Genomic DNA, 24,105 nt, shown 5'->3' on the forward strand with positions numbered 1-24,105 from the left:
AGCTGGGTCTTCCCCTCGTGGCCACATGTGAGGAGGCACGCTTTTCTCTCCGAGTTGCTGGTGCACCTTTGCTCACGGGATTGGTTTGGCATCGGCAAACCTCAGCTAACGCCTCCGGGCGTTAAGGGTGAATACGTCGGCAGGAGGACCTCCACCTTGTTGGGCATGAGGGAAGGCAACCTTGTGCGGAGGGCAGGTACGCTGGAGCTCACCAGATGAAGAGGGAAGGGGAAGGCACACCTGGCTGAGAGAACAGCTCAAGCAAAGGCAGGTGCGCCTGGAGCTCTGAGAGTGACCAAGAGCGTTGGTGGCTGGGACGGCCGGTGTCAGACCCTGAGACTGTGAGAGACTGCAAGAAGCCATGCATTTGCCCTAAGGTCACTGGGCTCTCGTTTGTGTGGGCAAAAGCCCCCTTCCAGGCTGCTGGGCTGCTTCCAGCCTGGGTTAGGGACACACACACACCAGGTGCACAAATCTACACAAGACAGAACTTTATTGATGTAGCACTTCCTGGCAAGGGGTGTGTGGGCCCCGGGGCAGGGCCTGTAGCACCACGATGGGGGTGAGCAACCGGGCAGAGGTTGGGGTGGATCTTCCCACCTCTTACCCACCCCTGTAGCTGGTGTCGTCAAGGGGAGGCTGTTAGGAAGTCCTGCTAATTCCCTTTCCCCATGGTGGACAGAGACCCCCTCCAGCCCAGAGTGGAGGGAAAGGGCAGTGTTGGGGACCAGGGCACTGGCTGACCCCTTCCCCACCCCCACTCTTCACAGTATGGATTCCAACCAAAGGCGGGGGATCTTAGGGGGCTCCCTAGGGGTGGGCGAAAAGAGCGCTACGTCAAACAGTCGTTCCCTTCTCCGACCCACCCTGGAGGGGGTCTCACTGTGAACTGGGAAAGGAGCTGAGGAGGGGCCCTGGGGATGGCCAGCCCCTCTCCATCTCCCAGCCAGGGCCCTGCATGGGTTTCCAATAAATAATTTCCGCTCCATCTCACCCTTCACGCCCAGCTCCTGCCCTGGCGGGCTCCTTCAGACTGGCCCGCTGCAGCCGGTCCCCTCCACCCCCAAGCTGGCGCTCAGCTGTGGCTCAGGGGCTGCTTGTCCCCTAGCGGCCATGGCAGGTTTTGCAGCACATCTGGCGGAAGTAGGCTCGGCTGCAGAACTGAAATTTGAGCACTAGGGGGCAGTAGGCGACCTTGTTCACATCCTTGCACTCTGCAGAGGGCGGGAGGGGGTTGGGAATCAGGTCTCGGAGCCCCTGGGCTCCACGTGGATTATTTCATGCCACCCCTCTAATGCGGCATCCTCTCAAGTGAATATATTTTTCACCCCCTCACGGTTGAGAAAGGAAGGCAAAAGGTGGAAGGTGAACTCAGGCAGTTTGGTTCCTGTATCAGGAATAGGTACAAATTTTTTTACTTTGATAGGGGGAACAAAGGGTATATTTAAAGAAGTGGTTCTTAAGGGGATGTGACTCTCCCCCCCCCCTCCGGGTGGGGGCGCACTTGGCGATGTCTGGAGACATTTTTGGTTACCACCACTCGGGGGAGGGGTCCTATTGGCATCAGGCAGGTAGAGGTCAGGGAAGCTGCTAAATATCCTACAATGCACAGGGCAGACCCATGACAGAATCATGTGGCCCAACACATCAGTAGTACCTGAGGTTAAGAAACTCTGATTTAAAGAAAGAATATTAGGCAAATAATGCGTTATCGGTGGAGATGAGTAAGTCGAAGGTCATGGAGGTGGCTGGGGAGTAACCCCAGTTTGGGCTCCCAAAAAGGATCCGGTGCCTAAGACCCTTGGCACACAGTGGCGCTTAGTGCATGTCTGTAGGGAGGGGCTAGTGAGGCTGGCCTGGAGGAGATAAGGGCATCCAGTGGTTGGGGAAGGTCTCCGGCCAACGGTCAGGACCCCACCCTCTCCAGTGGCTTCCTCTGGACAGGGCCCGCCCGGCATCCCGTGGCCTCCGGCCCCACCTACCTTCCGGGCTGTCCCCGGGGGGCGTGCTGTCGCACTTGGCCTCGCACTGCTGTGTGGCTGGGGGGCGCAGGGCCTCGGCACACTCGCGCGACGGCTGGCCCGTGTGGCCGGAGCAGCGCACGGCGCGCTGTTGCTGTCCGAGGCCGCACTGCACAGAGCACTGTGGGGCACCTGGGATGAGCCACTCCCCAGCCGCCCCTGCCCTGGCCTCCAGCCCCCCGGGGTGGCCACCTACCTCGCCCCACTCCCCTGCCACCCAGCGGGCAGGGGGACAGCGGCGCAGGTTGCAGCGCATGGTGGCTGGCGGCTTGGCTGCGGGTGGGCAGTGCGCGGGGGGCAGCGTGGCACGGTGGTCTGCGCTCTTGCAAAGGACTACTCGGTGGCGGAGGCCCGGCCCGCAGCTGGGGGTGCACTGCAGTTGGAGGGGGCGGTTCATGCTTAGTAGGCGGTCCCCCCTCCCTTCCCCACGCGCACAGGGAGCCGAGAGGGCGCTGCTGGTCCAGTGGATGGTGAGGAGGGGCCAGCTAATCTCGGACCCGTCGAGGGGGGTCCGCTAGGGCTAACGGGAGGGACTTGTGAATACAGAGGGTACCTCAGGGGGCACCCAGCGCCCAGGCCCTGCCCCATGCTGCCCAGGGAGTGGGTGGGCGAAGTGGGAAGGGGCGGCTGACCTCCGACCAGTCGAGGGCGGCCCACTCGGGCGGACAGGTGGGGCCGTGGCAGGCCTCCAGGACGGGTGGGCGCGGCTGCGGGCAGGAGTTGTCATCCAGTATCTTCTCCTCCGCAGCGGACACGCGGCGCAGACACACCACAGAGCGGCTGCGCACGCCCGCATCACAGCTGCGGCTGCAGCGGGACCAGTTCCCCACAACCCAGCTGTGGGGACACGGGGGCTAACAGCGTGCCGGCAGGGCAGCCTGACCCTGCGCACCAGCATGGCCTCCTCCCGGCAACCAGCATCGTCATGGAAACGGCGCAGCCCGAGCCCCCACCTGGGGCAGGGCGGCCCAGCAGCCCAAGGGAGGAGGACTGTCTGCACCTGGCTAGGGAGCATCCACTCTGACTCCAGGAGAGCCCTGGCTCGGCCTTGGGGAGCACAGTCCCCCCCAATCCTGGGACCACGTGCTTCTCTGATGGCAGCAGCACCTGTCACCCGCCCCCGCCCCCTGGCAGGTACTCACTCAGGTGGGCAGGGCTCCGTGTTGCAGGCCCGCTGCCTCTTGGGAAGCTTGCTCTGGGCGCTGCAATGGTGGGGGGCCACGGCTGAGCTGTCCAGCTGATTGCGGCATTCCACGGCCTGCACCTGGCTGCCTGGGGGCAGGTGAGAGGCCCACTCAGCCCTGCCCCCTCCAGAAGGTCAGGTGACTAGTGCCCCCCCCGGGCCCCACCCCTGCCCTCACCACCGGCACATTGGGCAGAGCACTTGGTCCAAGGTGAGTAGTGCCAGGAGTAGGGGGGCAGTGCATCCCGGATGATGGGTGCGTTGAATCGGTAGCGAAGGGCAGGCAGCTCGGTCCTGGCCAGCACCTGGGGTGGAGGGCGCATCAAAAGGAAGTCAAGCTTGGAGTCCCCACAATGGTGCCGGCGTCCTCCTGCACCCTGCTCCACCATTACCATGACGATGAGAGATGCATTGATGGGTCCCAGGGCTTCTAGACTCTGTGTCTGGTTTGGCCCAGGTCGCAGCTGAAAGGTGGTCCCAGCCAGGGACAGGCGGTGGGGCTGAGGGGTCCTGGGCATCCCCTCCAGCAGCAGGGACTCCTGGTCCCCCTTCAGGGCTGCGGGCGAGTGTAGGAGTCAGAATTCCAGCCAAGTTTACCCCCAGTCCTCCTCCCCTCTGCTCCATCTCACCCAGGTGACTGAGGGACAGGTTCAGGTCCTGGATGAAAATGTGGATGGAGCCTTTGGGGATCCAGACGACTTCCTCGTACCCTGGACAGGGAAACGAGGTGTCACCCACTCGGCGCACCCCCACACCTGCCTGCTGCAGCCCTGGATGAGAGCCGCGAGCCATTACTGGGCTAAGTGCTTCCAGGGTATCACATTGCACCCCCAGCTCCAGCACCCCCAGCTCCAGCCCTATGAAGTAGATGTCATCATGCCCATTTCACACTTAACAAAACTGAGGCTCAAAGAAGCAAAGCTAAAAAAAAAAAAAAAAAAAAAAAAAGCAAAGCGACTTGCCCAGATTTGACAGATAGGAGGTAGCTGGGCTGGGATTTGAACCTGCCTCTCTAACCACCAACGTGGCCTGATCTGCCCCGCCTCCACCCCCTACCCCAGTAAGCAGCAGGTATAGGCCTGGGCAGAGAGGAGGCCACTGTGGAGGCCCCAACCCACACAGAGTAGGGTTTGCAGGGGGCTTCACGGCTTATGGGCCCCTAAGAGCCACTGTCCCTGCCCACATGTGTCCCAAGTCCTGGTCGAACTGCCTGACCTCTGACCTAGCTCCTGAACCACACATGGGCAGGAGACCCCCTGGATGGGGCAGGGGAGAGATTTAGGTCCCCACCCCCTCGGATATTTTAATTCCCAAGATTTTGGCGCCAGAGCCTAAGCCAGTCCCTGACCCTGATCTGGGGCATCGCTGGGTCCTCAAAACTTCTTGGGGTCTCAACAACTCCACTGGGTCCCTGGGTCTGAGAATTTGCTAATCTTGACTACTGTGGTGGGGCCAGCTTCCCCCCCTGCCCCCCGCCCAGCCCAGGAGGGAGTGTGACAAGGAAGTAGGGGTATCTTACCAGCCCCAGGCAAGGCCGGGCTGAAGACCCCCTCGATGGTTTCGCAGGCACTGCCATCGCCCCCACACACTCGGCACTTGTCCTCCCGCAGGTCGGAGCCCAGGACCCGGTCGCAGCCCACGTGCTGGGGAGGGCAGCGGTGGTGGGGGTGTCAGTGAGGTGCCCAGTCCCCCGTCCCCATCCCTTCCCTCTCTCTGGAAGTCCCTTCCACCTTGCACTCGCCGCTGACACAAATGTCCACCGTGTCTGGGCGGCAGGGTGTCCCGTCCACCACGGCTGCTGCCCTCTCCGTGTAGAAGTTGAAACCTTCCGCTAGGCAGGTGAGCGAGCAGGCCTTCACGCCCCCTGGGGGGCATGGTCCCATCAGACCAAGGGCCAGGGGGCCCTGGGGCTCCCTGCTTGCTCCCTGGGGGAGGTGAGGCCAAGAGGGACAGACCCCAGGTCCGTGAAGCCTAGGCAGGCTAGGTAGATGGAATGGGGGCTCCCAGCATTCAGTCTGGCATTCTGGCTCCTTGAGTGAGGGGAGGGCTCAGGGCAGACCCCAAGATGCTGTATCCACCTGCTGTTGGGTGCTCGCACGGCTTCCTCAGCCCCCGACTCACCTCCTCGGTACGTTTTCCACGTGTAGAATTTCCCACGGAAGGGGACGCTGTCAAATTCAGAGCACTGCATTTCCCTAAAGTCCTGGGAGCCCGGGGGACAGTCCTGGGGGCACGAGATGGGAGAGGGAGGGAGGCCAGGTGTCCAGGGATGGAGTCAGGGCAGAGGCCTAGGGCGAAGAACTAATGCTCAGAGCAGAGATGAGTTGGAGGAGTGAGGCTGGAGGCAGGGAGGCCGGGAGGCCAGGGAGGAGGCTGTGAAGGGTTGGGTGGTGGCCTGGGCTAGGAGCAGGCAGTGGGCTGGAGGGACAGGTGCATTGAGAGGGACGAGGTGACGCATTAGATGGCAGAGGCAAGCTGGGGATGATGCCTGGGTTTCTAGTTTCAGGCCTGGGGCCTTTCTTGAGAGAGCAGACCTATAAAGGAGCGAGGCCAAGTGGGGAAGGTGCCCAACTCTTTGCGAGTGTGAGGGGCATGTGGATGCCTCAGAGACACGAGCCTACCCCTCATCAGTGGCTCTCCACCCTCCTAGCACTCCACGCTGCAGTCTTGTGCTTATTGGGTGTGTGCACACGAGATGTGTTGACGCCAGGACGAGCCAGGGGGGTCCCAGCATTAAAAAGGGGCAGCAGAGAAGCCGAGAAAAGGGGTGCAGCCTGGGGAGGGGGGCTGGGAGCGCGGGGCTGGGCGATGCAGGCGAGGTGGGAGTTTTAGACAGGAGGCACAGCCTGGTCAGAAGAGGGCTACGGGCTAGTGCCAGGGAAGTCAGAGACAGCTTTGGGGCAGGGCTCTGGGGAAACTGGGCCACGCAGGGAGGGGGTGTGGAAGACTCATCTACGCAAGAATCGGAAGGAGCCCAGCCGGTGTGGCTCAGTGGTTGATCATCAACCTATAACCAGGAGGTCGAGGTTCAATTCCCGGTCAGGGCACATGCGGGGGTTGCCGGCTGGATGCCCAGTAGGGGTGTGCAGGAGGCAGCCGATCAGGGATTCTCTCTCATCATTGATGTTTTTATCTTTCTCTCCCTCTTCCTTCTTCTCCAAAATCAGTAAAAATATACATATATATGTAAAAAAAGAGCCCTAGCTGGTTTGGCTCAGTGGATAGAGCGTCAGCCTGTGGACTGAATGGTCCCCGGTTTGATTCTGGTCAAAGGGCACATGCCTGGGTTGTGGCCTTGACCTCCAGTAGGGGGCTTGCAGGAGGCAGCCGGTCAATGATTCTCTCTCACCGTTGATATTTATATTTCTCGCTCCCTTCCTCTCTGAAATCAATAAAAAAATATAAAAAAAAAAAAAAAGAATGGGAAGGAGCCAGATCCCTGGGAGGTGCCGGGGGTAGACTGGGACTGGGTGGGTGGGGCAGGTGCAGAGGGGCAGGGAGGGGAGAAGGCCTGCGGCAGCTCCCTGGAAGTTGTTTTATGGCTTTTTCCCCTGAGGGACCGGCTTGGGGGAACTCACATCAGTGTTGCAAGAGCGATGCCGCCGTCTCTCGCCCAGGCAGTACTTGCCCCCGATGGTTGGCCTGGAAAGGGTGGGAGAGCAGGAGAGGGATGGGGCCGGGGAAGCGGGGCGGGCCCCTCCATTTCCTCGCAGGGGGTCCTGAGGACTGACCTGGGGCTGTCGCAGTGACGGCTGGAGGAGGACACGCCGCCGCCGCAAGTCCGGCTGCAGTCTCCCCACGGGGTCCACGGGCCCCAGGCCCCATCCACGCCCTCAGGTCGCGACCCGAAGGGGACGCACACCCGCTTGTAGCACCACTGTGGGTGGGGGGGGGGGGGGGGGGAGAGGGGTGAGTCCAGCTCGGAAACCCTCAGGGGATTGGTGCTCCCCTCCCACCCAGCCAGAGGCCTCGGCTCCCCTGGAATGGGGCTGAAGTGGGACAGAGGTGGGGTTCGAGGACCGGGGTGCAAACAGGTGGCATAGGGGTGTGGCCAGGGAGCCAGACTCAGCGTTCAAGGGGCGTGAAGCTACTCCTGGGACAATGGTGCGGGCGGGGCTGGGGACGGTGTGGGGGTGTGGGCTCAGGTTAGGGGCGGGACCTGCAGGAAGCGGGCGTGGCCAGGGACCACGTGACCCGAGAGGCACGGCTCGGGATGGGAGCGGCCCAAGGACAGGGGGCGGGCCTTGGCCTGCGGTCTCACCCCCTTGTCGATGGTGTGTGTCTGGCACAGCGTGCCCTCTGCGGCCGGGATGCTGTTGGTGATGCACCGGTTGCTCTTGCTCAGACACCACAGCTCGCTGCAGACCTCCTGCGGCCGAGATGCCCGCTCAAGCTCGCCCTCCTCCCTCAGGAGGACCCAGGCTCACTGCCGGCTGGGCAGTGGGGCCCTGGGTCTCAAGGAATCTTCCTGGACCCTGTAGCAGGGTATGGCCTGGGCCCTCCTCTCTGCCTACATATGCACCGCACTTACTCCACACCGGTGTGTGGCACACATTCCCGTAGACATCCTTCTCCCGATTTTACTGCGAGAAAATCGAGGCCAGGCCGGGTCGCTTGCTGAAGGTTACACAGCTACTAAAGGGCAGCCTGGTTATCAACCCAGACCTTTGACTGAAGGGTCTATGATGTAACCCCTTATCAGTTCAGTCCCTGGCATCTCCCGAGTTTCTAGAAGGAAACGGGGGATTGCTGAGGAATGTAGAGGAAGGATTCTGGATTCCTTTCTGGGATGAGCAAAGCAGAAAGATCAGGCCTGGAAGATGGCTCCAGTCCGGGGCCCCATCTCTAACTTCTCTGCTCCTTGTTCCCTTCCCTTAAACTGGGGACGTTCTCAAAGGTGCTCATCTATGGAGGGTTGGGAGAGGACAAGGCCAGGCTGGTGCTGCCTGGACGGGGCCAGGATCTAGCAGCAAGTCCTGTACCCGTCCCAGGAGGTCACTCAGTGGCCACAGGAAGGGGCCTTTTCTGGGTCAGCTTCCGTGAGAGACCTGTGCGTACATGAAACATTTGGAGGGTTGTCCTTGAGATCTCCCTCAAACACCCTCCAGGGTCCCTGCCTTTTGCCCCCTTCAGAGGACACTTCTCAGCTAAAACCTCAGCCTGGCCTTCTGGCTTCACAGGGCTGTGTCCTCCTGGCCATTTGTAAAAATACCACGTGCTCTGCCGCCTCCTGGAGAGAGTGCCTCTCCCAGCCTGGCTTTCCCTCCTCCTCACAAGGACACGCGGTGGACTATATGGATGCTTCCATCCCGCCACTCACTTGCAACACATTTGACCCCTCTGGGCTACCGTTTCCTCACCTACTAGATGGGCCTTGCCTACGTAAAAGGTTGAGAGGCATGCGACAGAGTAGATATGAAGGGGTTTGCATAGATGCCCGGCTACAGAGTAACCATGACCATAGCTAACTCTGGACCAGACGCTAGGTAAGCCCAGCCCCTTAGACATATTAACCAATTTACGTGTAGTCAACAACTCCCCTTTGCCAGGAGGGCAAGGAACACGTTCTTTGGCAAAATAAAAGGGAGAATCAACTTAACCTACAGCTCGCACTGATCCATGTTTGCGATCTGGCACTTGCTCCCCTCCCCCACCTCTATAAAATTTGGTCCTAGAGAGACCTGGATTTAAAGGCCAACTCTGGGAAAGGCACTCTCCCCATGCCTCAGTGTCTCCATCTGTATGTGGGGATAATAGGACCATGAGGAGCTTAAACGAGATGCTATAGATCACATACTTAGCATCTAGTGAATGCTCGGTAAATGCCAACCACTGTTATCATTGTTAGGATACCCGGGGCGCAGCAGATGCTCCAGGGAGTTTCAGAATTCTTTTGGAATTCATTAGAGAGGGCTATAGTCACCAGTCAAGTCAGGGTGTGGGGGCAAGAGAGGAATGTCCATTACATATAAACTGATCCAGGGTTTATCTCCTTGTCTTGCACCGAAATGAAGTGAGGGCATGTTAACAGCTGCCTACTCCCTGTTTTGCGTTAACATGGCCTTAGCTTGGACATGGCCTTGCAAACTCTGACCTTTGTTGAGTTTGGAGGGTGTGAAGTATTGGGACTGGACCAGGCTACTAGGGCCGAGGCTGTGGGGAGGCGGGGAGCGTGTTTTGGGAATCAGGGGAGGGAGGTGGGCAGTAGAGGGGCAGCTGGTGGCCCTGGTGGCTGAGGCAGGAGGCCAGCAGGCTCCAGCTCCCCGGGGGAAGCTGGGAGAAGGACCCTAGCTGACTTCTTTATGCATTGCTGGGGCTTTGGCAGCTGAGTCTAAATCTCAGGAAAGAGTTGGGGAGTAGTAATGAGGTTCAGAGCTCGTCCAGCAAGACTGGGGCCAGCAGCTCTGTGCACCGGTCGGTAGGGGATGTGGGGAGTGCAGAGAGGGTGCCCAGTTCTTTGCCAGGTGGGGAACATGGTTCTTCCGCAGGGAAACCATTTCCACCATGTCTGAATGTTTGGTTAAAAATGGCCAGTTAGGGCTCTCGGGACTCCAGTCCTGCAGCAGTCTGACATGCTGCACAGAGCGGGGGCCTCCCAGTCTCCCCAGCCCAGTTTCCAAATCAGGGGTCTGGAGAGCCAGGAGATTCCACTCTTGTCCCCAATCTTGTCTGATTGTGACATCTGTATAACCCAAGGCCCCTCTGTGCCCCCGGGGCTCACTCCTCTTCCTGGCTCTCCCAAACCCATTGCCTGGGGTGGGGGTGCCCATGTAGAGTAGAGTCACCCACCCCTGCAACCCCCTCCCCTCCCAGGAAGGAAAGCAGGAAGGCTCTCTCTACCCCGTATTTACACTGACGCGATTTGACTCCATGCTGGAAGCGGCACTGCTCATCGGCATCGTAGGCCTGGCCGGGCGCCACGGTTGGGTACACGAAGTCCTGTCTGGGGGGCCGGTTGTTCAGGCAGAGCCCCAGACCTGAGCTGTGGCAAGAGGAAAGCAGCTGTCATGCTGGGGGGCTGCAGGCCAAGAGCTCAGGGGGTCCGGCTGGGTGGGGTCCCGGGGAGCAGCCCCTGCAGGCGACACAACCCTTCTCAGAGGCAGCCCTGATGTGCAGGGGACCCCCGCCCCGCAACACGAGTGTGAGCCTCTAGGCAGGAGAGGCAGGTCCATCCTCACTCCAGGAAGCTGGTGATGTAGTCGCGGCTGCAGGATGACCACACGAATGGGTTGGTCTTCATGGTAATGTGGGCGGCCATGAGCTTCGCTGGGTCCTGGCCCCGGGCCCCGCAGCTGTTCCCTACGCCGTCGTGGTTCATGCCAAACCTGGGGAGAGGAGTATTGGCGGTGCTGGGTGCCGGTGAACCTGCCTGGACCCTCCTGGCCTCCCCTTCCTGCGTCCCCTGGCCTCACGTGTGTCCGATCTCGTGGGCAATGGTGAACGCTGTGGCCAGGCCAATATCCTCATTGATGCTGCAGCTTCTCTCGCGCTCACACATCCCTCCCACAGGGGCCAGACCTGAGAAATGGGCCCGTGGGGTGGGGCTGGGGCTCAGGGCTGTGTTGGTTGGCCCCATCCACCCTGCCAGGTCCCCACCCTCACCAGGGCCAGGGCCACCCAGCCCGCTGCCTTCCTAGGTGCCAGAAACCTAGGGGCATGGGTACCTAGTGTGCCGCAGGGTTTGTTCTTGTAGATGCAGATGTCATAGCTGTGGAAGGAGAGGGGGGCGATGAGGAAGCTGGGCTGCCGCCCTAAGCCCCGATGATGCCACCATGCCTGTCTCTGGGGGTTAAGGTCTGCTTGCGGGTGCTACCTGCCTCTCCCCCGAAGCCTCACGCTCGGGCTCCAGCTTGCCTTGGGGATAATGGGGCACATGAGTGACGACTGACTGAGAGGAGTGTATTAGCACCAAATGGCCCCATACCCGCCTTCCCAGATGCTTAAGGTTCCCAGCTGCCCCCCTCCTATCTCTGGCTCCCCAAGGGGGCAGCTGAATAGTCCCAGCCTCTCCATCTAGCAGGCGCTCCCCTGCTTGGTCCCCTAAACTACCCGTTCCCCTGGCCCGCATGTTGGAGGCCCCCCCAGCCCTCACCGCGTGATGAGCACCGCCGTGTCATGGTTGGCCACACCGTTCTCCGGAATGGCGTTGCCATGGCCGCTATGGTTCACAATGGATTTCTGCCACTTACAGAAGCTGTCCAGTGACTTCCCGGCGTGGTGGGTGATCTCCAAAGTGGGCTGAGGATGGACAGAGTGAGGTGCATGGGCGCCAGCCACCCCAGAGAGGGCAGGCGGCACTGGTGTGCGGGGGAAAGGGGTGGGGCCCCCCCCGCACCTGGTCCTCTGTGAGCAGGATGAGCCGTGTGACCAGGATATTAACGATGTTTCCCAGACTCGAGTCTTGGAAAAGTTTGGCAACCTGACCTCCAAGAAACAAGAGAAACGGAGTCTTAAGAGGGGCCCAGAGTAGCAAACAATGAAAATACAACGACAACAGCTCGCTTAATCAAATTCCTGCTGTATGCCCAGCCTCAGGCTAAGTCTGTCCATATATCTTTGCATGAGTAGGTACTGTTATTCCCATTTTGCTGATGAGCAAAACTGTTGCACAGAGAGATAAGCAAACACAGCTGGTAGGTGTCATAAGTGGGATTCAAATCTGGTAAGCCTGCCTGCAAAGTACTGGTTGCTTGCCAGTACATTTCTTTCTGACTCACCCTTGCTCAGCTAGTCAGTTTTGTTTTTGCCCTTCATCCCTCCCCTGCCAACCCCCTGGCTGCCTTGAGTGCCTCTGCCCAGCGATGGCCTGAGGGATGTGCCTCATTCCATGGCCATCTAAAGACACCAATTTGAGCATCACTACAAAAAGGTGGAAGTGTGGGGGCAGGAAGCTCTAGAGATAGCGGTCAGCGGGAAGGAGGATGTGGCCCAGGGCTGAGAGGGCACAAATGATGCAGGTCACACCATGCAGTGATCCCGGAGCCCTAGGATATCAATGCCCCAAAGTGGAAACCCACAGAAACCCTAGCAGGTGTTAGGAAACTTTGAAAACCTAAGGGAGAGAGGCAGGACTGAGGAAGAAAGTGGTGGAATCAGATACGCCGTCATGTGAACATGGAGCCCTCTGTCTGCTGAACTTTTTCTTTCCCATTTTGCTTCAGTGACACAAGAGCACCACTCATCAAGCCCTTCTTATGTGCCAACCACTGTATCTGGCTTCCCTCCTGCCAACTCTCATGCTCTGTTGTAGATACTATTACAACCCCATTTTACAGAGGGGGACACTGAGACTTAGAGGGGCCCAGAGTCTTGAGATCTAATATGGCTACTGAACGTGGGTCAGCAAGGTCAGCTGTATGAATCCACAGGCAAGTGTATGAGTGAGAACTCCACATGCATACAGATGTGTGCCCATGTGTGTACTGGTAACCTCAACACGTACCTGCGAGCCGCATGCTGATTTTTATATAGCAAACAATTATGCAACCCTTACTGTGTACCCAGTGCTTTATCTAGTCACTGTAGCCACCTTCGTTTTATGAAGCAAATACTATGATTATCCTCACTAGAGGCCTGGTGCACAAATTCATGCATGAGTGGGTCCCTCGGCCTGGCCAGCAAACGGGGCCAATTGAGGGGGCCGGCCGGTGGGGGGGAGGGGCTGCGGGATGTTGGCATGAGCATCTGCCCCCTGGTGGTCAGTGCGTGTCATAGTAACCGGTCGACCGGTCATTCAGTGGTTCGGTTGTTTGGTTGCTTAGGCTTTTATATATATAGATTTTACATATGAGTGAAGGGCATACAACTAAAAAGTGGCAGAGCTGGGATTTCAGCCCAGGCTAGCCGGCTTCAGAGTCCATGCTCCTAGGCACTGGGCTCTGCAGTCTTCCCTTCTCTCCCTGTCCCCCTCCATTCTGTTTCTCCGGCCTCAGGTAGCAGGTGTGGGTGACACCCTTTTCCTGACCTCTGGAGGCTGGCTCCAGGTTCTCGGGGCTTCATTCCCGGGGAGGGGGAGGCACTTACAATGTTCATAATGGCTAGCACGTACTGTTCCACATCTCGGCGCCCGTGGTAGGCCACCATCATCTTGTCAGCCACGACCAGGGTCTCCACGTAGCGTTCTCGGCTGACGGAGCGCTTCAGGCCCAGCTGGCTGCGCTCCGTTTCATTGCCCAGGGGCCTGGCAGGTGGCGGCTTCAGGGTGCGCAGCCACCACGGCCGCCCCTTCCACGGCTTCTCGTCTGGATGGATAATTTCTGGTCATTAGGCTGCTTGCTCTTTTGGTCCAGTTCCCTGTATGCTGATCCACCTGCCCAAATGGGCCGTCAAATACCTTGTTCTTTGGCTAGTGGGTATCCCCGTTGTCCAATGTCTGGTTCTAGAAATGCTCCATTAAGTGGATATCTGGTTCTACACGACGTGGCTACCCTACTGCCAAACTGGCTGGCTGAACCGCTGCCGGGTACACCACGACAACTACCATGACTGGCGGCTGGAACTGAGTGATGGTATGTTTTCTTGGCCTTCCAAATACGGAGCTTCCTAATCAACACACTGCACAACGGTTTGGCTACAGAACAAAACAGCTGCTTTGATGGCCTTACTGCCCAACTGACTGTGCCTTAGCCTGTGACGCCATCCAGCTTTCTGTCTGTACAACTGACGGTGGTTGTCTGACTGCTATAGTATCCTACTCTCAGCCTCTCCAGTTATACAACCACGGAATGTCCCAGACCTCTGCAATCCCACCAGACAGCCATAGTTTTCCAGCCAGACAGTAATCCTGGAGATGGTTTTACACCCAAGCACCTGTATGGCTATCCAGCTGCCTGTCTCCTGCTGGACCACTGGACTCTGGCAGTGATGAACGGGCTGTTCCCCACTGTTCCGCTGTCTGACTGATGCCAATCCTCCCCTCACGTAGCTGCCTGCTGACCTTCTGGATAAGAGACACTGCTGCCCACCTCTGCCTTACGGTAAAGATGTTGTGCGGCCCCTTCGCCCATCCCCAGACAGATGTACCTCTCACTCCACAGGCTGTGTCCAGGTGGGGGTGACGCAGGGAGGAACGCTTGTACACCACGTGGGGGCCACTCTCCTCTGGGCCCCGGCCCCTTTTGGCTCCACTTTGTAGAGGCTCAATCAAGTATTCTTCCTCATCTGCCACAATCAGGCCATGCTGTGGGTGGGGGAAGTGGGACAGAGGGCATGGATCAGTTCCTGGTCCCCAGGACCTCTGGGGTCATAGCTCTTTTATTTTGTTTCTTTTATCTTCCTGGGTTTAGGTTGCTATTCCTTTTATAATATCTTGAGAATGATATTTAGCTGATTACATTTCAGCCTGACCTAATGCTATTCATTTTCCTTTAAGTACTGCTTTAGCTGCACCCTAAATTAGCTAATCCTTTTGATTAGCTCAAAATGCATTGAATATTTCCACTATGATTTCCTCTCTGACTTATATTTAGAAGTGTTTTTCTCAACTCCCAAACTCATGGGCATTTCCTCCCTTCCTCCCAGAATCCTCTGCTCACCAGGCCCCCACAGGTGCTGATGGCCACACGAGAGCTGTCAGCCTGGCCCTGCAGGTGGCCGGCATAGAGGCAGTGGGGCCGGGCAGCCCTCTGCCAAGCCAGGCCCTCCCGTGTCCAGTACTCCACAGAGACATGTCCTGCTAGAAGGCGCGAGCTGTGGGTCAGGTTCAGCAGGAAGTGGGTGCTGGGTGCAGCCACCTTGTAGAAGAGACGGGACTCTGCTGCAGGCCCTGTGCCCCGACGCTGCCTCCGGGGGGCAGGGGGCGAGAAGGCCAGCAGTGCCCCGTTGTCATCCACTCGGGTAGGGAAGGCGATCTCATAGTTCTCCAGGCTGGACAGGAACTCATCTGTATGTGAGGATCAGAGGCCTGGGGTGGGCCCTGGGAAGGACCCCGTGTCCTGGCTGCTTGTCTGTAGGGCAGGTGACGCTAGCCCCACTGGCTCCTGAATCTAGGCCACCAGCTGCAAGACTCTGGACTTCCTGACCCCGGGGCCTCCCCACTCTCCTCCCCCGACAACTGCAGTCCCAGGCTCATTGATCCCTCCTTCGCTTCCTGCTCCCTCCCCACCGACGCCCCCGGACCACCCCTACCTTGAGACCGGAAGGCGTGTGTGACCTCGAATGTGAGGCCCAGCCCCAGGGCGAGGGCCCAGCGGAGGATCTGGCAGGCGGGAGCCATAGAGACCACGTGTCCACATGTCTCTCCCCTGCCCTGGCTGCCGGCAGCCCCCACAGTGCCGCCTTCCCTGTTCACAGCCTGGGCAGCATCACTGGGCTCCTGGGGGTGGGGTGGGGGGGGGGGAGAGGAGCTGGGTCAGTCCCCTCACCGGGCTGACGGGGGACCTGCAGCTCCTTACTCCCAGCCTGGAGGATGCCCAAGGCATTTCCCCTCGTTGGAAGATTCCAAATGCATTTCCTTACCACGTAGCTCCCTGTTCCCACCCCAAATCCTCCCTACACTCTTGGCTCTATGAGCACCTACTATGTGCCTGCTACAGGCCTGAGCAATTTCACACCATTTCACTTCATTTCTGCAATAACCCTGGGAGGATCCATTCACTGGGTAATGACTGAGCATGTCAGGGACACGATGCCTGCTCTCCCTTTTTGGGCTCCGTCTCCTGGGAGGGACAGATGTCAGACAAGTAAATAAAGAGTTCAGACGTGACACGGTATCTAGAAGAAATAACGAGGAGGCTCAGAAGCAGAGGTGCGAAGAAACCAACCATGTGAAGGGACAGGAGACGGAGCACCAGGCAGAGAACAGCAGGATCAAAGGCCTGGAGGCAGGGAGGAGCGTGTGGATCTTGGACCAGAAGGCTCGAATACAGGGGGCAGGAGGCCAGCACGGGAAACGGGCACAGATACTCCTGAAGGCAGGTCAATGTCAAGTTTCGGCCCAGATTAAGCCTGAGGCTAGGGCTTGGCTCCTCCCTCCCCATCCTGTTTCCCGGGCTACGCCTCTGGACGCTCTGCCATAGGTAGCACTATTGACCACGCCAGCAGAGCTGGAATCCCCTACAGCACGGTCTGGGTCCCTGCGATGTCTCTTCAACCTTGCATTTCCAGCTAGCCCCCGTCCTGCTTCCTCTCCCTGCAGCTTCTTCCTGGGAGCTCCAGGATTCCGCTGCTATCTGCCCCAGGCCAGCCTACACAGACACCGCTTTGGGCCACCACTCTGTGCCAAACCCTCCTGTCCCTTCTGTCTCCACCCTCCTCCCTCTTAATCACACACTGTCTTGTTTTCTTTGCAGCCTGGCCAAGTCTGGGAGCTGATCCCCAAACAGGGCAGTTCAGCTCCAGAGGGATAGAGCCAGGTTTTCTCTAAGATACCGACTTAGAAGCCAACACTTCCCGCTTCTGCTTGGACTCCTCCAGGGATGGGGAGCTCACTCTCTGGCACTCTGTGACCCAGCTGCTCCCTTCAGCTGGGCTGAAGTTTACCGCTTTCTTTCTTTCTTTTTTACCTCTGGGGGCTTCAGTTAGTGCCACGGTGTCAGATCCCGGTGCGCCAGCCTCTCTGGGCCTGTCTCTTCTTCAGAGCCTGGGCAGGGAGAGGGCAGGGAAGAGGAGCGGGGCTGGGCGTGGAGTTCAGGGGTCACTGAGAAAACTCTGCCCTTCTCTCTGGCCCCGGTGAACCGCCTCTTGGATTTCATCCTTCCTTTTTCCGAAGCACACCACCCCTCTCATCTCCCTCCTCTCCGCTCTGCCAGCCCCTCCCTCATTTCCGATTGCCTCCTCTCCCCTATTCCACCCCGAGAGGACCAGCTAGGGGATCAAAGCCCTTCCTGGTGGACTCCCCGGGGTCCCCGCTGGCTTAAGGCCCTCCCCCCATGCTAACTAAGGTGGCAGCATTTTCACTGCAAGTGAGGCTGGGACCCTCCCCCACCCCTATCCCTCCTCCTCCCACCGCGGTGCAGAATCTTCTCCCTAAGTGGCTCGGTGGCTCTCATCCTGGCTGTTCTGTCTGTTTGCCTCTCTTCCGGCTCCAGCCTCAAATCCTCATCCCTGTTCTGAGGCTGACCCCCTCCTCCCAACAACTTCACCCCCTCTCTGTGCTTCCAGTTCAGATGGGATGTGGGGGGCAGTGCTGAAGGATCCAGCGTCAGTGGGTGGAGGAAGGGGACATAGGGGCCTGGAGGGGGAGGGCACACAGGTGTCTGTAGGGCAAGGCAGGGAGAACACCTGGGACAGTGGCCCAGTCTGTGGGGTGGCTGGGAAGTGTGACCTGCCCCGGGCGTTGGTGGGGCCACTGGAGTCAGTGGGTCGAGAGGGGACAGGAGGATGTACCCCGAGAGGGGATTCCAGGGCTCGAGCCTGGCTGGGACAACAGATGTCAGCAGGGGATTTCTGTGGTGTGTGTGTGGCTGCAAGAGCGTGACTGTGTATGGGTGGAACTGTTATGTGACTGTGTGCGGGTGTGTGCCCATGTGACCCTGTGTGAGGCTGTGTGTGCCTGTGTGGCTGTGTGTGGCTGTATGTGTGTGTGTGTACCCAGGCCAGGCCAAACCCCCAGCCCCTCCTCCCAGAAGGCAGGAGGGAGGCAGGCAGTCTGGGGGAGGCTGCCAGCAGCTGGAGGAGGAAATGCCGCGGAAAAGGCCCGGAAACAGAGGCTCCATCCCCTCCCCGGGATCCTGGAGGGACCCGTGGCTCCACACCCAGACCTCCTGGGCCAGCTAGCAGGACAGGGCTGCCGGGCCTCCCCGTGGAGGCCAAGACCTCAGCTGCCCAGGCAGAGGCCTCGCCAGCCCAGGCTGCCAGCTGCCTCCGGGCGCTGCGCATTTGGCCAGGCAGACCCTGTGAGGCCAGCAGACAAAGGCTGGCCGCCCACCCCACCCTACCCACAGCCCCGTGGGTCCCCCTAACCAGCCGCTAATTAAAGGCCTGGAGCCGGATGGGCTGGAGACACCCTGAGACAGAGCGGCCTCGCTGACCAACTCGGGGGAAGTGGGCGGTGCCACGCTCACACCCAGACACACAAATGCACACTGGCAGCCACACACACTCCGGGCAGCCCCACCTGCGCAGCTGGGGACCAACAACTGGACACCAGAGACCCACAAAGGACCCCCCCCATACACACTCAGTACATACACCCCCCAGACACAACTACACACTCCCCAGCCCTATGTGCACACACAGAAATACACAGGCAACCTAGAGACAAACACAGACACACACACACACCGGGCTTGCACACACAGACATGTACACTCATTCCCACAACCAGACCAGGGACAAAGTAACCAAGTCCCACAGACCTTGACACACACCCCGGACCCTCTTACATAGAGGCATTAGCAGTTACACTCACACACATCCGAGACGAACAGATGTTTGGAGACACACACTCAACCAGACCTTGAGACACACACACGGCACACGCTTTTTGCACACGCGCTGGCTTACGCTCACCCTTAGGCAGACAAACAACACCCCCACCCCAGCACGCACACGTTTCCATGCAGACGCACACAGGCAGAGGCACCCTCCCTGACACATACGTGGATGTCCACACACACACCCACCCACCCCCCGGCCCGCCGCTCATTGGAACTCAGCGTCGCACACGCCTAGGGACACGGCACACCAACACCTCCCCGCGGCGGGACGACAGCCGGGGCCGTCCCCAGCCGACACAGGCACCCCAAGGCCCCCCCGTCGGGCACCCCCGCCCGGCCCGCGAGCCCCAGCGCCTTTACCCGCGGCCGGCCGCCCGCCCGCCGGGCCTCAGTCGCGTCTCCGCCGCAGTCTCGCCGGCCGGGCCCGGGAGGAGGGAGGCGGGAGGCGGGAGGAGGGAAGAGGGAGGAGGGAGGAGGGAGCGAGCGCGGCGGCGTGGCCGGGGGAGGGGGCGCGGGGACGGCACTTCCTGAGCCGCCGGCCAGGGTTATAAAAAACCCCCAAACCGCGCGCCGCCAGGACCCCGCCCGCCGCCGCCGCCGCCCGGCCTGGGCCGCGGGCTGGACCCGGGCCAGGGACCCGGGAGCTCGGGCCCCCGCTGGGCCTGGCGCCCCACCGTGGGGATGGGAGTCTGGGGAGGGGGAGGGCGGGGGAGGGAGCGGATGGGCCGGGAGGGGTGAAGAGGGCGGGCGGGGGGTGGAAGGGAGAGGAAGGTGGGAGGGCGGGGGAGGGGAGGGAGCCTGGAGGGGGAGCGGGAGGGAGGAGCAATGGGGTGGGGGTAAGGGGCACCTGGAGGGGAAGGGGAACCGGATGGGTGGGGGAGGGGGAGAGTGCCTGGCAATGGGGGAGGAGGGGAGGGCTCGGAGGAGGAGGCCGGTAGGGTCGGGGGTTAGGCGAAGGAATGGGGTGCGAGAGAAATGGGAGGAGGGGTGGCCGGGTGGGGGAGGGCAGGGCCCGCTGCCTGGCCAGCATCAACAGCCTCGACAACAGCTGTTATTTATTGAGAGCTAGTCCTCCTTCAAACAAGCACTTACGGGGCGCCTCCCGTGTGCCCGGCGCTGTGCCCAGGGCGGCTGGATCCGCCTCCCTCTTCCCTGCCCTCTCGGAGTTCCCCTCTGGGCTTGGACCTGCTCCGGGCCACCAGGCCAGTCCCATTTTTCCGAAGAAGAAACTGAGGACAGAGAGGGAGAGAGTGAAAGGTGGGGGAGGGGTGTTGGGTGAAAGCTGAGGGGGAGGGCAGAGGTGGGGGGGTGGGGGAACCCTGGCTCAGTACTAAAAAGAGGTGGGGCTAATGCGTGAATGGGGGTGACCTGGGCCGTTGGAAGGGGTGAGAAAGGAACCTTAGGGGCCAGTTGCCCCACAGGCTTCCAGGTGCCTGGCCAGGAGCTGGTCCTCCCGGAGGGGTTAAGGGGGTGACTCCCAGAGTTCACAGTTCCAGGCATTTCCCAGGCCTGGCCCCTAGGCAGAGCCTGGCCTTGCCCTCGGCCTTCTCCGAGTCTCTGTTGCCTCATCCAGGGTGGTAGTGGAGCCTTCAAAGGGCCGCTGGGGTGGGGTTCAATCAGTAAACGTTTGTATTGTTTGTCCTGAACTTGGAGTGACAGGCCAGGGCTCATGCATCCAGCAGGTACCACACAGATATCAGTCTCCCGGAGCTCCCCCTGCACCCCATCATCATCCCAGGCCAGCCTAGAGGGGCAGGGTGTTCTCTACCCACGGCTCCCGGGGCTTCTTGAGCCCCTAAAGAGGACCAGCTGTGGCCGGGGCCAGAGGGCCCTCCATTACCCAGGGCCTGCTGGGAGCCCGCCCTGAGCCCTGAGCCGCCTTCCGCGGACCTCTTTCTCCACCCAGAGGTGGCTGCCTTGGCGTTCTGTCTGCCCTTCAGCCCAGTGGCTGCTCGGGTGATGGCGTGGCCACTTCAGCTCGAGGAATTTCAGAGATGCTCTGAGCGGGGGGGTTCCACACTCTGCCACGACTGGAAACCTCTTCTAAGCTGGCTCTCCCCCGATGGCACAGTCCCAGGGGTCCCTTGGGCTCCCCCTCTCCCCTCTGGATATGGTCTGGGTGGGGCGTGAGACTTAGCCGGAAACCACTACCCGGTCTTGGGCTCACTACTGATTGGGGGATGGGCAGGTAGGACTTTTGCAGGGAATCCTGGGAAACAGACTTTTGGATCTTGAGTGGCATTTGAAGCTGTCCTCCTCTTAGACAACCTCTTGAAGGAATGAAGCCACTAGGTGGAGGAGGTTAATAGTCCCAAGGGCATCATTTTATCCATAGCTGGGCTTCCATTCATGCAATCTTTATTGAACACTTGGATTTAGGTACTGGGGTCACCGCCAAGAACAATAACACCCTCCCTTCCCAACCCCTCACCCCCCCCCCCCAAGGTCAAGGGTCTGCCTCAGGGCCTTTGTGCTTGCTGTTCCCTCTGTTTGGAATGCTCTTCCCTCTGAGATCCCCATGGCCTACTCCATCTCATACTTCAAGTCTCAGCTCAAACATCACCCCCTCAGTGAGGCCTTCCCACCCATCCCACACTTTAAGATGACACCCCACACGCCTTCTCTTTAATCCCCTGGTTTGCTTTAATCTTAGCAGGAACCACCCCCTGACATGCTCTGTGGAACACGTATGTTTGTAGATTCTGTCTCCCTCACCGGAATGCCAGGGTTGAGGGAAGAGGTCTTCACCTCAGTATCTCTGGTGCCTAAGACATGGTCTGGCACACAGTTGGTGCTCAGCATCGAATAAATAGAGAATCTGGAAAAGCTCCCTGTGTGGCATTGACATTGGGGTTTGAATGTCAAGAAGGAGATGGGGGAGGGGAGAGAGGAAGGGGGAGGGGTGAGGGCCCAACAAGTTCAAAGGCAACTGTGGCCAGTAGGTTCTCTTTTGACTTAAATCAGTTTGGACTGACTTAATTTTTTTTTTTTTTTAACTTAACCTTTCAACCTGGAGTGAGGTAATGAGTTGCGTCTGGAGGGATGCAGTACTGGGCGCTGCCACAGGAGGGCGCAACGGAATCCCATTGTTGCTCTTGGACTGTAGATAATGGGAAAATAAGAGGATATAACCATGATGATGAAGGTGATGGAGTACTTGCTTTGAGCCCTGTTTTATTTATTCTTTTTGTTGTTGTTGTTAATCCTCACCCGAGGATATTTTTCCATTGATTTTTTTAGAGAGAGTAGAAGGGAGGGAAGTATGCGGGAGAGAGAGAGGGAGGGAGAGAGAGGGAGAGAGATGTGAGAGAGACATAGTAATTGTTTGACACCTGCATGTGCCCGGACAGGGGCCAGGGAGTCGAACCTGCAACCCTTCAGTGCGTGGGCCGACGCTCTAACCACTGCAAACACTGGCCAGGGCTGGAGTCCTGTTTGACATTTACATCAGCCCTATGAAGTAGGTACCCTACCCATTTCTCAAGTGAGAAAACTGAGGCACGGGCTGAATCACTCGCTCAAGGTTGCTCAGCTGGGAGCGGCAGAATCAGAAAAGAACAACAACCTAGATTAAAGTCCCAGGTTACTGGACTACTAGGGTACGCACAGGTGAGCTAGGGTGTGGAGATCCCCCAGAGTGGGAGGGCAGGGGTGGGAACCTTTTCTCTGCCAAGGGCCATTTGGATATTTATAACATCATTCACTGGCCATACAAACTTATCAACTTAAAAATTAGCTTGCTGCCCTAGCCGGTTTGGCTCAGTGGATAGAGTGTCGGCCCGTGTACTGAAGGGTCCCAGGTTTAATTCTTTTTTCAAAAAAATATATATTTTTATTGACTTTTTACAGAGAGGAAGGGAGAGGGACAGAGAGTTAGAAACATCGATCAGCTGCCTCCTGCATGCCCCCTACTGGGGATCAAGGCTGCAACCAAGGTACATGCCCTCGACCGGAATCGAACCCGGGACCTTTCAGTCTGCAGCCTGACGCTCTATCCACTGAGCCAAACCAGTCAGGCCCAGGTTCGATTCTGATCAATGGCACGTACCTTGGTGGCAGGCTCGATCCCGGCCCTGGTCTGGGCACCTGCGGGAGGCAACCAAGCCATGTGACTCTCTCACATCCATGTTCCTCTCTGTCTCTCCCCCTCCCTTCCACTCTCTCTGAAAATCAATGGAAAAATATCCTGGGCGAGGTTGAACAACAACAACAAAAATTAGCCTTTATATTTGGTCAAACATTTAATTAATTCACCCCTAATGCCTTGGGAGGACCTGACCAAATGCCTTAGCGGGCCTTATACGGCCCGTGGGCTGGGTGTTCCCCACCTCTGCTCTAGGGGCTCTGGGATCATTGCACTGAGGGTAGGGCTTCCTCAGAAGCCGCAGCCCCATCTCTAAGCCGTGGAATTGGTGCCTCTAAATTTTTTTAAAAGTAATTTGATTCTAATTATTAAAAAAAATTTTTTTATTGATTTCCAATAGGAAGGGAGAAGGAGAGATAGAAACATTAATGATGAGAGAATCATTGATTGGCTGCCTCCTGCACGCCCCTACTGGGGATCAAGTCCACAACCCAGGCATGTGCCCTTGATCAGAATCGAACCCAGGATCCTTCAGTCAGCAGGCCGATGCTCTATCCACTGAGCCAAATCAGCTAGGGAGGTGCCCCTAAGTTTTTTAATATATATATATTTTTATTGATTTTAGAGAGGAAGAGAGAGGGAGAGACATAGAAACATCAATGATGAGAAAGAATCATCGATTGGCTGCCTCCTGCATGCCCCCTACTGGGATCAAGCCTGAAACCCAGGCATGTGCCCTGTCCGGGAATTGAACTGTGACCTCCTGGTTCATAGGTTGACATTCAACCACGGAGCCACACCAGCTGGGCAAATTGGTGCCTCTTTAAATGTTGAGATGAATGACACCCACTTAGGTTTAAGTGAGACGGACATAAAGCCCCACCTCGCCCAGTTTGGGAGTCAGGGAATGCTTCCTAGAGGGAGTCTCATTTAATAGGGGCTCTGAAGGGTGAATAGGAGTTGGCCAGCTGAAGAGGTGAGGAAGGGGGACTCAGGCAGAGGGCATAGCATAGGCAGGGAGGTGGGAGAGTGAAGGGCATGCGGTCAGTTCCCTTTGGGATTCCTCCTGTGTCTGGAGCGAATATTGATTCAATCTCCACCCCGCCAGCAAGTCAGACAGAGAAAGACAAATACTGTATGATGTCACTTATATGTGGAATCTAAGTAGATTGGTGATTGCCAGGGGCTGGGGGAGGGCGAAATAGGGAGACGTTGCTCAAAGGGTACAAACTTCCAGTTATGAGATGAATAACTCCTGGGCACCTAATGTACAGCACAGCGATTATCTATAGTAATAAAAGCATAATATGCTAATTAGACTGGACATCCTTCCGGACGAAGCCGGGGCTGCGAGGGAAGCCAGGGTCCCGGGTGCCTGAGGGAAGCTGGTGCCAGCAGCTAGCCAGGGGCAGGAAGGCCTACTCTTGCACCAATTTCGTG

General features: G+C 58.5%; 1 protein-coding gene across 5 annotated transcripts; it reads right to left on the bottom strand.

The window, feature by feature from the left end:
- Nucleotides 1–485: 485 nt before the first annotated feature.
- Nucleotides 486–19,204, bottom strand: ADAMTS10 (ADAM metallopeptidase with thrombospondin type 1 motif 10). Of its 5 annotated transcripts, XM_079773060.1 has the most exons (26): nucleotides 18,942–19,196; nucleotides 16,707–16,783; nucleotides 15,331–15,517; nucleotides 14,739–15,085; nucleotides 14,227–14,383; nucleotides 13,228–13,445; nucleotides 11,540–11,623; nucleotides 11,297–11,442; nucleotides 10,869–10,912; nucleotides 10,617–10,722; nucleotides 10,383–10,529; nucleotides 10,045–10,186; nucleotides 7,466–7,573; nucleotides 6,936–7,081; nucleotides 6,783–6,846; nucleotides 5,326–5,428; nucleotides 4,935–5,068; nucleotides 4,724–4,847; nucleotides 3,834–3,914; nucleotides 3,597–3,760; nucleotides 3,383–3,509; nucleotides 3,164–3,293; nucleotides 2,654–2,858; nucleotides 2,218–2,394; nucleotides 1,983–2,142; nucleotides 486–1,214 (listed from the first exon to the last, which is right to left on the bottom strand). In XM_079773060.1, the coding sequence occupies exons 3-26, from the start codon at nucleotides 15,416–15,418 to the stop codon at nucleotides 1,105–1,107; spliced, it is 3,312 nt and encodes a 1,103-aa protein (XP_079629186.1). In that variant the 5' UTR covers nucleotides 15,419–15,517; nucleotides 16,707–16,783; nucleotides 18,942–19,196; the 3' UTR covers nucleotides 486–1,104. The 5 variants fall into 5 exon arrangements, with proteins under 5 accessions (XP_079629186.1, XP_079629188.1, XP_079629190.1 ...); XM_079773061.1 differs by lacking the exons at nucleotides 486–1,214; nucleotides 1,983–2,142 and having other exon boundaries at nucleotides 2,224–2,394; nucleotides 2,654–2,728; nucleotides 18,942–19,204; XM_079773062.1 differs by lacking the exons at nucleotides 14,227–14,383; nucleotides 14,739–15,085; nucleotides 15,331–15,517; nucleotides 16,707–16,783; nucleotides 18,942–19,196 and having other exon boundaries at nucleotides 11,540–11,628; nucleotides 13,228–13,277.
- Between the last annotated feature and the right edge of the window lie 4,901 nt (nucleotides 19,205–24,105).

This window comes from Cnephaeus nilssonii (assembly GCF_951640355.1).
Source record: "Cnephaeus nilssonii genome assembly, chromosome: 5".
Taxonomy (NCBI): Eukaryota; Metazoa; Chordata; class Mammalia; order Chiroptera; family Vespertilionidae; genus Cnephaeus; species Cnephaeus nilssonii.